Consider the following 12,099-nt stretch of genomic DNA (forward strand, 5'->3'; position numbering starts at 1 on the left):
CATTGTATATTTCTTCCTAAATTGTATCTTCCTGTGTGAAAAATTGATATTTAATTCGCGCTTATAAATTAAAAAATAATTATTAGCGGGAGAAGCATAATACGTTAACGATATATTCTTCATTTTTGCATTTATTTTTATAAAAGTACCAAGAATTTCAACAAAATGTGAAGAACAATTATTTAAAGCGAATATCCAAGCCTTCACACATGCATAATTGATCAATTAATCTTCATAAAATCGTTTTCGCGACGTATCTAATTTTCCTATTAAAATTGAAATTTGAATTATTCTGTCAGAATAAATTATTCATGCGTAACTTTGGAAATTAATAGATTATGCGACATCGATTATGTTGCGAATATTTCTACGGTACATTTGTGTTGTAGAAAACAGATTAATTATTAATTACTATTATTTTAACATAATACTCTTCCTATTATTTCCATTTCATTAGTAGAAAAGGAAAAAATTGAAGTTGAAAAGAAATAAAATGCTTAATTTTCCTGTTATTTCTTCACCAACATATATCTGTAAAAAGTCTTTTGCATATTTGCGAAAATCTTGTCTCCTATCGCAATGTCTTATGCAATACGCATCATACATAATTTATTTTGTAATGATTTCGAGGCGATTTTCTCTTATTGTTAATAGCGAAAATGTCAATAATTTCCTAGCGACTGAAAAAAATTTTTTACAAACTAGACTTTGTTAAAATTTAAAGATTGATAAAACTACATTCTTCTGCAAATAATTTTACATGAAGGTTTTGTTTCAGTAAAATTCTAATTTGAATCTTGATTAAATACATACTGAAAAAAATTTCAAATTGACCAGAAAATCTGCACATTTCATCTAAGAAGATATTCAGAGGCTTTGAGAAATATTTTAACGAATTTCTGTTTTTTCTCATATAAAATCGTTGAAATCGTTAAGATAGAGAAGCCACATCTTATCGCTTGTACAGCGAAGGAATATAATAAATTTACCGAATATACACAATAATGTCGCGCTTCTTCATGTGTATGACCTCAAAATTCGTTTATAAACGAATATATTCTTCCCTCTTTCACATGTTTATCCTCTACATTTTTGTATGATTCCTAGATTGGCAAGTTAGTTGTACCTTAACTTGGATATGTGTCATATCTATTGCGAATTATCTTTCCTATATGCTGTTCATTTCGTTCTCGATATAAAGAAACGTAACATTTTTTTCTGTTATTTCAAGCTTTAATGTAAGTCGATTATATTAAATTATATTAATTAAATTGAATTAATTTGAATTATTATTTATATTAATTTATATTTGAATGTCAATTTTTGTTCATATTCGTTACACCGAAGAAGGTCTGAATTAGGCTAAATGTTTGCAATATTTTATAATTTTTATTGAAAATTACACTTATCATTTGCATTTTATTCACTTTTTTGGTCCTGATTTTTAAAGATAATCAAAAAAAGAGGAATCGGCGATCGAGCCGATTGAATTGTCTTTAAGATACGTTCTTGCTATGTCTCTTCTCGAATCAGTTTATATTTTATTACAATTTTATGTACAGCGAACTTTATTTATTTATTTTTTCTTTTCTTATTGTATGTAATCTCTTTCTTATATTATGTTATTAATATTAATTTGAATGCTAATTTTGTTCATATTCATTACATTGAAAAGGGTCTGAATTAAATCGAAATCTTCGCAATATTTCATAATTTTTATTGAAAATTATGTTTTTAGAATTTGTTGCATTTTTTCATTATAGCTTTCCTTTCATTTATGTGATTTGATCTTGTGGATCTATATTGATTTACATGTACTAAATTAATTATTTATTTTGTTTTTATGTTATCAATATACGTTCTATGATTAGAATGTTATACGATAACATTAAAAATTTAAAGAAAGATTTAGATTAATTTAATAATGTTACAGTTATATACTATATATATATATATATATATATATATATATATATATATATATATATATATATATATATATACAGGGTGTTGAAAAAAAAGGGTCACATATTTTGATAGCAGGTAGTATTGATCAAAACAAGAAGAAAAGGTCTAATTAACATGGGTCCTAAGACTAATATCTTCAAAGATACAAGCTATTTTGTCATTTGAGCTCTTTGTCATTTTCTTATTAGTCGTGTCATCTTTAGAATGTAATGAACAAAGGAATAGGGGAGAGTGGGGTACAATGGGGATATCTTTTTTCTAGGTGCCTTAAAAAATAAAAAATAAACAAAGAGAGATAAAGAAGAGAGTGCGTGATTTGAAAGAGTGCGTGATTCTCTAAGATGTAGAGCTGAAAGATGCGTGAGAGTGAATGGCAATCACATAGAGCACCTCCTCTAATGCTGAGTCAGCATTAAAATTTTTTGTTTTTTGTAAAAAAAGAGTTTTTATTTTGTTATCATACATTCAGTTTCTTTACTTCAGTTTTTTCATGGAAGATAAATGATTACATTTCATATTAAAATAAAAATTGTTTCTTTATCTCTCTTTGTTTATTTTTTATTTTTTAAGCACCTAGAAAAAAGATATCCCCATTGTACCCCACTCTCCCCTACTCCTTTGTTCATTACATTCTAAAGATGACACGACTAATAAGAAAATGACAAAGAGCTCAAATAACAAAATAGCTTGTATCTTTGAAGATATTAGTCTTAGGACCCATGTTAATTAGACCTTTTCTTCTTGTTTTGATCAATACTACCTGCTATCAAAATATGTGACCCTTTTTTTTCAACACCCTGTATATATATATATATATATATATATATATATATATATATATATATATATACTTTGAAATATATAGAAAGATTTTATTTCTAATTGAGTCTTTTTATTTTTCAGTGAGATTACAAAAAAATGTCTTTAAATATCTTTAATATACGATGTCCAATAAGAATGTCTCACTTGTGTATATCTTCGATAATGAAATGCTATTTCAATAAAATATTTCACTTATCGATTGCACACAGACGAGACCATTCATGGAGAATTAAATGGATTTTTGTTGTTTTGAGTTATCTGTTCTTGATGATAAATGCGCACCCGCAGCAAGTCAAACGATGCATACCTTCTCTACCAACAGCGGGATGTAAGTTTCATTGAAAAATGATTAAATTTTTTTTGTTTCATATGGCACGGCACTATAATGAAAAATTTTACGTTTCTTTTATAATAGATAATTTCATATCTTTGGATTTTTTGCCAATGAGCAATTTTTGATAGTGAGCCACCCCTCACCGCCCCATATCACGTATTCTATTTTCTTATAAATGCAATCGATAGAATAATGCGGTATTATATACACGAATAGTAAATTATCAACTTACATTTTAAAATAAAGACAATTTTCTTTTGATTTTACTACGTTATGTACAATGTAATATTCAAATTTCAAGGTAGTGCGTTCATTTGGATTTATATGCATTTTAAAATAGAGATAACATATAAAAATTATTTGTTTTCGATCTCTTCCACATACGTGCCGCCTAATATGCCAGGATTATAGATAAAACATATGTTTCTTAATTTTGTTTATGATATTCTAGTTTTAAACTATTCTAGTTTTAAATGTATGTATGTACATTTAAACGTCAACAATATAGTTGATACCGAATTTATATTAATTACTCATATGATTGGAATATACAATAGATATTAATTCTCTTTAATGTATTTTTACATTTTATAATATTGCATATAATATTATTATTATATATTCAACATTACATATACACATGTAGAAGGACCTGTAATTAACGTTATACATATTTCTTTAATGAGTTTACTTATTTTCGCGTTAATTTATTTTTAAGTAAATAAACATTATAAATAAATATTATTTATTTATAATTTAATATTTTAAAAATTTTCGAATACTTAATAAATTATATTTTATAGGGACGGAGCCGAAAGGTGCCATAGATGTCAAGTATGGTGACGACCTGCAAATTTGGTGCAATTTAGATGAAATGTATGTAACTGAACATTACCCAGGTTTAGACTCTTCGAACATCTACTTCAATTCCGATGCTGATAGAGTAGATCAGAAATTCATCACTACAATAAATAAAACAACAGCACTGTTGACTATGGAATTACCACCAGTTGGCTCGTATACATATTCTTGCAATTTGGAAGTACCTGATGACATAGACCCAGTTGTTTGTTTCAATGTAGTTTTTGTTGCATGTAAGCAATCGTATTCATTTGTGATTTATTTTTTTCATATATTTTCGAATTACATATTTCTTCAAGACTTTTCTTCTCTTCAATTATACTATCTGTAAGAGACAGAGTAATTATATTTTATTTGCTTCATTTCTATAAAGAAAAGATTAAAAATATATAATACTTTATGATATATCCTTGATACACAAATAATCTGAGAAATTTTCTCATGAAGGAAATACAAAAATACTGCACTATTTGCAATCATGTATATCTAAAATATAAATTTCATTACAGTAGAAATGGTTGCTCTAGTAGAAATACATATAGTTATCTTTTAATACGATACTCGACGCTTTATGGAAATAATACAGTCATTGATTGTCTTTTCATTAAAATTATGACTGAATCGTTTGACATATAGATGTCTTAAAAACCATTTTGCTATCGTCAACTATAAAGATAACTAAAAAGGAGACATTGAATAATATTCAGAGTTATTCAAGTAATTTCTTATCTTGTAGAAATTATACATTAAGTTACTACTCAGTTCTACTCGTGCAAAAGCAATGTTTGAGATAAATACACACACATAATATAAATTACACATTTTATTCATATATTTACTTAAAAAAATTATGATTTCTTTTAATGTAATATGTTTTGTATATTGCATTAAATTGCTTTTTAATATATAAAATCTGTGTAAAGGATAAAAACTGAGAATTTATATTAAAAGAAGTAGCTTTTAATGAAAGTGATACACAATAAACAAGTCGTAACAATGTTTATGAATGCAAATTCGAACAAAGAAAATTCGTAGCGAGATTTATTAACGGAAAGAACATACATATTGAATATTGAAACATATATTTAAAAATTAATTATGCAATTATTTAACAGATATATATTCTTCTTTTTTATATGATGTATTTTACTTTATTCGGCAGATAGACCCCAATCATCAAACAACTTTACTTGTAGATCCTATAATTGGGAGAATATGACATGTACATGGAGAATACCAAAGAATTCTATTCTAACAACCTACAAATTATTCTTTAAAATGCACGAAGCAGAAGGACGAAAACTTGCTCATTGCCCTAAAGTAAATGTGGAGAATGATTCTTGCACTTGGACTCAATATACAAATCCGATATACAATCAAACATACGAAAACTATACGTTCGTAATGCAGATTCAAAATATGTTTGGCAACAAAACCGTCGAATATAAAATCAATCATTATGCTATAGGTATATAAATCTTTTATTAGCTATTAGACTATTTCTTTTCATGTAATAGAATGATCTCATATGTATTAAGTAATGAGACATATATGATCTTTGAGTATATATTTTTGATTTAACAGATTTGATTTAAAATATTATGTCACTATTCAGTGTAAAAATTACACTTTTCAGTTATTCCTGCAAAACCTGAGCATCTATCGGTGATTAACAAAACATCGGATAGTGCAACATTGTGTTGGGAATCTCCCTTTCCGATGAAGAATTTTCCTCCCGGTTTAACTCAGATGGTTACGTATCACTGGGATCATAAAAAATATTGGAAGGTAGGATCAATTTACTGCATTATCAGCGGTATCTTCTATCTCTTTAGGATAATTCATTAATTTATTGTAATTAAACATAGTTTACGAAACGATGATAATCTCGATTATCTTCGGTATTCGAAGGTTATCAATATTGATGCGGAGCCTCATTTGCATAATAAATGTTTCACTCTTACCGGATTGTACCCTTATACCTCATATAATGCACTCGTTTACTTAAGAAGCGCCATGGCCGTAGGAGAGGATATGTATAGTGAGCCCGCTTATATTATATTCAGGACATCACCAACGTGTAAGTGGATTTATAAAGTAGGAAGAGAATCTATTATTTTTCATTTTTACTTGTATTTTATTTATATTTATAGTACAATATAAAATTATTTTAATATACAGGGTGGCCGATTTATTTGAAGACATTGAAATATCTCAAAAACTAAGCTCAGCAAACAAAAATGTTTCAGACAAAAGTTGTATGGTTTCGAGGGGAACATAAGATGGTACCATTGGTTTGACCTTGAAGAGTTATTTGAAGGTCACATGAAGGTCACCTTCAATTTCTTAAATGGAACCTACTATTTGTCATTGCATATTCTTGTAGCTTATCTCGAGAGCTTTCCAAAACACTATACTTAAGAACCTTTTCGTTAAGTACTTTTTGAGTTATGAGGCTTGAAATAATTTCTTAATTTTACATAAACCGTAAAATATCTTGTAAAATATTCATTTTTCGATTATCTTATCTTAATACTTTTATGTACAAAATAATGAGAGGAATCAATTGGTGTAAAGAAAACACATAGTTGTTTTTAAGAAAAAATATGGAATTTGCAATTAACAATTCCATATTTTTTCTTAAAAACAACTATGTGTTTTCTTTACACCAATTGATTCCTCTCATTATTTTGTACATAAAAGTACTAAGGTAAGATAATCGAAAAATGAATATTTTACAAGATATTTTACGGTTTATGTAAAATTAAGAAATTATTTCAAGCCTCATAACTCAAAAAGTACTTAACGAAAAGGTACTTAATTATAGTGTTTTGGAAAGCTCTCGAGATAAGCTACAAGAATATGCAATGACAAATAGTAGGTTCCATTTAAGAAATTGAAGGTGACCTTCATGTGACCTTCAAATAACTCTTCAAGGTCAAACCAATGGTACCATCTTATGTCCTCGTCGAAACCATACAACTTTTGTCTGAAACATTTTTGTTTGCTGGGCTTAGTTTTTGAGATATTTCAATATCTTCAGATAAATCGGCCACCCTGTATAATAAATTTTAATAAATAGATTATTATTAACGTATTATTTTATCATTTATTTTTTTAGTACCTAGTTTTTCACCGCGAACCGATATTGGTAGCTTCGAGATTGTCGAGAACAGTGGAACCAGGGATGTATATTTATATTGGCAAATGATACAGCAACGCTACGAGAATAGTAATAAATTTAAGTATCGGGTTAATCATGTGGAAGTAAATGATTATAAAATAATTCTCGAACCGATCGAGATTACCAAGACGTATGCCAAGTTTAAGGGACTCAGCTTTAACAAATACCGATTTGAGATTGTCTCGGAGAATGAAGTCGGCATTAGTAAGAATTATACGGAAATAATTGTACCTAATCGAAATGAGAGTGAGTAAATCAACAAGATTGATGTTGAAAGAAAAACGAGCTAAATAACATTTAAATATATTTTATTATTGCGCACAGTTAACGTAACATGTTTTTTTTTACAGTGCCATGTGAACCGATAGCGTTCACGAGAATAGCTTTCGGAAGAGGACTATACGAATTGTCCTGGAAGCGGCCGATCATTCATAAAAATATCACGAATTATACCGTCTTTTGGTGCATCAATGATTGCGATTCTCCTTATCAGTGCACAGTATGTATTGATTTTCTTTCTTATTTATTTGCAGAATTAATTTTGCGCGCAAATTAAAACGATATATTTGCAGGGTTACTTGAACTGGACACATGTATCTATGAATACTACAGCCTATAACATAACCGTACCAGATTTGAGCAAAATATATCAATTCGCGATTTCCGCAAATACGAATAAGGGCAGCAGCGGTATGATATGGTCATCTTGCACGGTGATTCATTCAAAAGTGCTCGACAGAATGAAATCCATATGGATTAATCGTATCGGATCGGACTTCATCGAGGTCGAATGGAAGCTTGATTGTCGTATTGATATCGTCGAAGAAATAAAAATTTACCACTGTCCTATTGTGTCACCGTTAATTACCAAGTGCAAGGAAACCAAGCGCCACATCTCCGTCAAATCTTATCCACACATCATAAATGGCATTGTCAAAAACTTGACGTCCTATACTATGTATATGCTCGAAGTTACGATGGTGACCAGGTATGGTGAAAGTGAGGCTAGTAAGTCTTTATATAGCACTACTCTTGAAGCATCAACCAGTACTTCACCTTAGAACGTTTGATTGCAAGATTGTTGGAAAACAATACAAATTTAGAGCCATTAACGTCTGTTCCAACATTAATGCCTGTTTCTACCAACGTCGTTTAACTTTAATCTTAGCTTAACTCATTCTTTGTCTCTTTCTAAAGGAACAGTTAGAAGGAGACAAAGAGTGAGTTAAGCTAAGATTAAAATTAAACGACGTTGGTAAAAACAGGCATAAATATTCGAAACCGGAGAGAGTATTGTTACAGTGATATTATATAACATTTATTATATATTAATATTTTGCAAAAGAAGATAAAAATTATTGTGACCATTCATACTGTAAATATTCATGTTTCGAAATATTTATCAGTGAATATTATGTACTTTTTTATAAAATTGATTGACATTCGCGGTACTTGCTTTACTCGGTAGCACAATGTAATACATTAGCAAAATACGAAATAATATAAAGACAATATTTTTTTATTTCATCGACTGCATAGATAATCAAGATAAATTAAAATAAAATGAGTTAAGATAAGTTTTAATAAAATAAGGTTTTCTGTGCGCATACATATGATTGACACGATGATAAAAGATGCGTGTTAAACGCGGATAGCATTGATTTTTTTCAACCATAAAAGAAGAGAATTGAAGTCTTTAATGCAATCCAAAGAAATTTTTAATTGAAGGAAATTTAATCTTCTGTAGATTCCTAATATCGTTGTCTAAAAACAAAATGTTCTATTCTTGCGTCGCGATCGAGGTTAATAAAGATAAGATATAATCAAATGAAGCGCACTGACTTGGGATCAAATAGGAAATTCATTTCTCGCTAAAAAGATTCCAATAAACTTACTATAAAGAAATTCTTCCTTCAACAATTATCCTAAGACAGGATTTTATACACAAAATACACAAAAATATATAAAAAAATAACAAAGTACATAAGAAATATATTCTATAGAATGTTTTAAAAATAATTTCAAGATAAAATTATAGAAAAATATATTAGATTCTTAAAATTGAAATTTCTTATTTTTTCCATTTCAAGTTAGTGTTTCTCTCTTTGATTACATCTTGTGTATGCAAATATTTACAACTTTATTTAACCTAGTACAAATTCTTCGCATTACATGCGATCAATTAAGGATTAACGTTATTGTTTCTAAAACGTTCGCTATCCTCTCTTTGTATGCTTTAATATCAATATTTATTTGATTGTAATATAAATAAATGTGTTATAACATCGACACTAGACTCGTATTGCCATTATAACTGTTTTGTTATTGTTTCTGTCAATCATTAATTCCTAAATTCTATTGCGTGACAGAATTATAATTGCTTAGAAAGAAGCAAAAGTGATATGTCTGAAATTATTACACAGGAGTACAACAACAAAAATAACATCGTTTTTCAAATATAAATTATCTATATTAGAATTAGTACAATATATACCAAAGTATTCGTATTATATAGTATAATTTGTTAATATTATATATTATATTATAATAATATTATATTATATTAATTTTATAAAACGTTTTCGTATTGTTCCCAATTTAGGATTAGATAAAACAGAGAATAAATGACTTTAAAATGCGTTTTAATACTGTTTTCTTGAGAAATAAAAATATTTGGTTTCTTAAAAAATATTAATATATATGGACATCCGTTCTTTGCAATTCCCGATTTATGCGTCTAATTGTATGCAAACATCAAACAAACCTAATATAACTATATAGGTTACTTGGGCAAAAGTTGGGTAAAAGTTAAGTTAATGTGATTAATCCGCAAACGGCAACTGATGTACATAGAAACTTTTATGAAAATGTTGCATAATTAGGTCGCATCATTTTTCTAAAAATGGATGACATAATCGAAGATTTCTTATTTCTTATTTCGACCATTTGAGAATTAAGAACAATAACGTTTCATTTGCTCCTTTTTAATATAATATATACGAGACAAATAAAGTATTTTAACGTTAACATATAAAGTATTTTAAATTGTATACAAATTTCCAATTTTCTTATTTTAAATATCTAAAAAGAAAGATTTTAATTTTAATTGATTATTATAACGATTATTATAACGATTAGTTTTAAAAAAGTAGAAACGATACCAATAGATTTTTACTTGTAATTAAGCACAATGGGCTATTCGACACAAGCATCATGGCTTTCACGTTCTTGAAATATATTTGATTAACATAAATCGCAACGAATATCCATAAAGTTTTTACAGCGTGATCGATCGACACGAGTTGAAGGTAAGTCGCAATTGTGACGCGATTAAAAGGAGCCTTCGCTTGTCGATTTCCCTATTATTCTACAATTTGTCGATGCCGCTGCGAACAACGAATAAAATCAGTTGCGAGAAAACACCGAGTGAACAGGATGATCGATTTATCACCGAAATAAAGCACCAAACCATCGATACGATTTTTTTTATTTTGTTGCGCTTCGAGCCCCGCAAATAATATTTGATTGTTGTTTTCATGATAGGATATCCATCGTCAAAGCCGATTTTAGGGTAGGGCATGATTGAGCGATCGCCCAGGGCGCCAAATCTGAAAGGGCGCCACTGTCTGGTACTCGCTCGTAATGTATGCATCTAGAATCTATTATTCAGTTATTCTTTTTACACATCCGGTTCCGATTTTCATAGGCCGTAAATTTTTGCTTAGCTACACAGAGAGAAAAATTTTAGAAAAATTCCCATTTTCCCACTGTGCTGTATCATAAAAATCTCCAATAAAAGTTTTTTACATCTCTTTTATAGTAGCACACTGAGAAAAATCGTTTGATTGTACCAACAAGACGTATATGATTGAAGGCATTTTGGTTAAATCAAACAAGAATTTCTAGTTATCATGATAAGACTTGATTTTTTATAACTAGAACGTTTAATAGATTTTACTATAAGGATCTGGTTAATATTTTCTGGTTGAATCTATAAAATATCTTGTTACATTAACTTCTTTGCTTACCGCTAGGCGGCGAGCCACTCTTAACTTAACTCGTATTCAATATTTGCCATGAAATGTATACAGGGTGTCCGATTCGTGAGGGACCAAACGAAAAGTGATGATAGATTGGGTCAAACTAAGAAGAAAAGTTCTCTACCATTTTGTAAAATTCGCAATAATTATTAAGTAATAAGCAAAAATGTCACATGAAGGTTATCTTTAATTTTTTAAATGGAACCCCCTATTTTTTATTATGTATTCTTATAGCTTATCTCGAGAGCTTTCCAAAACACTATAATAAAGTATTTCTTCATTGAGTACTTTTCGAGTTATGAGGCTTGAAATAATTTCTTAATTTTACATAAACCATAAAATATCTAGTAAAATATTCATTTTTCGATTATCTTACCTTAATACTTTTATATGCAAAATAATGAGAGGAATCAATTGGTGTAAAAAAAAACATAGTTTTTAAGAAAAAATATGTAATTGTTAATTGCAAATTACATATTTTTTTTAAAAAACAACTATGTTTTTTCTTTACACCAATTGATTCCTCTCATTGTTTTGTATATAAAAGTATTAAGGTAAGATAATCGAAAAATGAATATTTTACTAGATATTTTATGGTTTATGTAAAATTAAGTAATTATTTCAAGCCTCATAACTCGAAAAGTACTCAATGAAGAAATACTTTATTATAGTGTTTTGGAAAGCTCTCGAGATAAGCTATAAGAATACATAATAAAAAATAGGGGGTTCCATTTAAAAAATTAAAGATAACCTTCATGTGACATTTTTGCTTATTACTTAATAATTATTGCGAATTTTACAAAATGGTAGAGGACTTTTCTTCTTAGTTTGACTCACTCTATCATCACTTTTCGTTTGGTCCATCACGAATCGGACATCCTATATAAAGA

General features: G+C 28.4%; 1 protein-coding gene across 1 annotated transcript; it reads left to right on the forward strand.

Moving 5' to 3' along the window:
* Positions 1-1,132: 1,132 nt before the first annotated feature.
* On the forward strand, positions 1,133-9,629 carry LOC145961863 (cytokine receptor-like). Its single transcript, XM_083082374.1, has 9 exons — positions 1,133-1,238; positions 2,872-3,118; positions 3,928-4,218; positions 5,148-5,453; positions 5,622-5,773; positions 5,897-6,065; positions 7,107-7,415; positions 7,520-7,668; positions 7,742-9,629. The coding sequence occupies exons 2-9, from the start codon at positions 2,887-2,889 to the stop codon at positions 8,228-8,230; spliced, it is 2,097 nt and encodes a 698-aa protein (XP_082938500.1). The 5' UTR covers positions 1,133-1,238; positions 2,872-2,886; the 3' UTR covers positions 8,231-9,629.
* The last annotated feature ends 2,470 nt before the right edge of the window (positions 9,630-12,099 follow it).

Source organism: Camponotus vicinus, unplaced genomic scaffold, assembly GCF_025532165.1.
Source record: "Camponotus vicinus isolate PSW18456_S1 unplaced genomic scaffold, iyCamVici1.0 SCAF_11, whole genome shotgun sequence".
In the NCBI taxonomy this organism is placed as follows: domain Eukaryota; kingdom Metazoa; phylum Arthropoda; class Insecta; order Hymenoptera; family Formicidae; genus Camponotus; species Camponotus vicinus.

Coding starts and splice junctions, on each gene's coding strand:
- LOC145961863 (XM_083082374.1), top strand. CDS start 2,887: ATGTCTTTAAATATCTTTAATATACGATGTCCAATAAGAATGTCTCAC. Junction 6,066..7,106: donor ATTCAGGACATCACCAACGT/GTAAGTGGATTT, acceptor TTATTTTTTTAG/TACCTAGTTTTTCACCGCGA. Junction 7,669..7,741: donor ATTCTCCTTATCAGTGCACA/GTATGTATTGAT, acceptor ATATATTTGCAG/GGTTACTTGAACTGGACACA.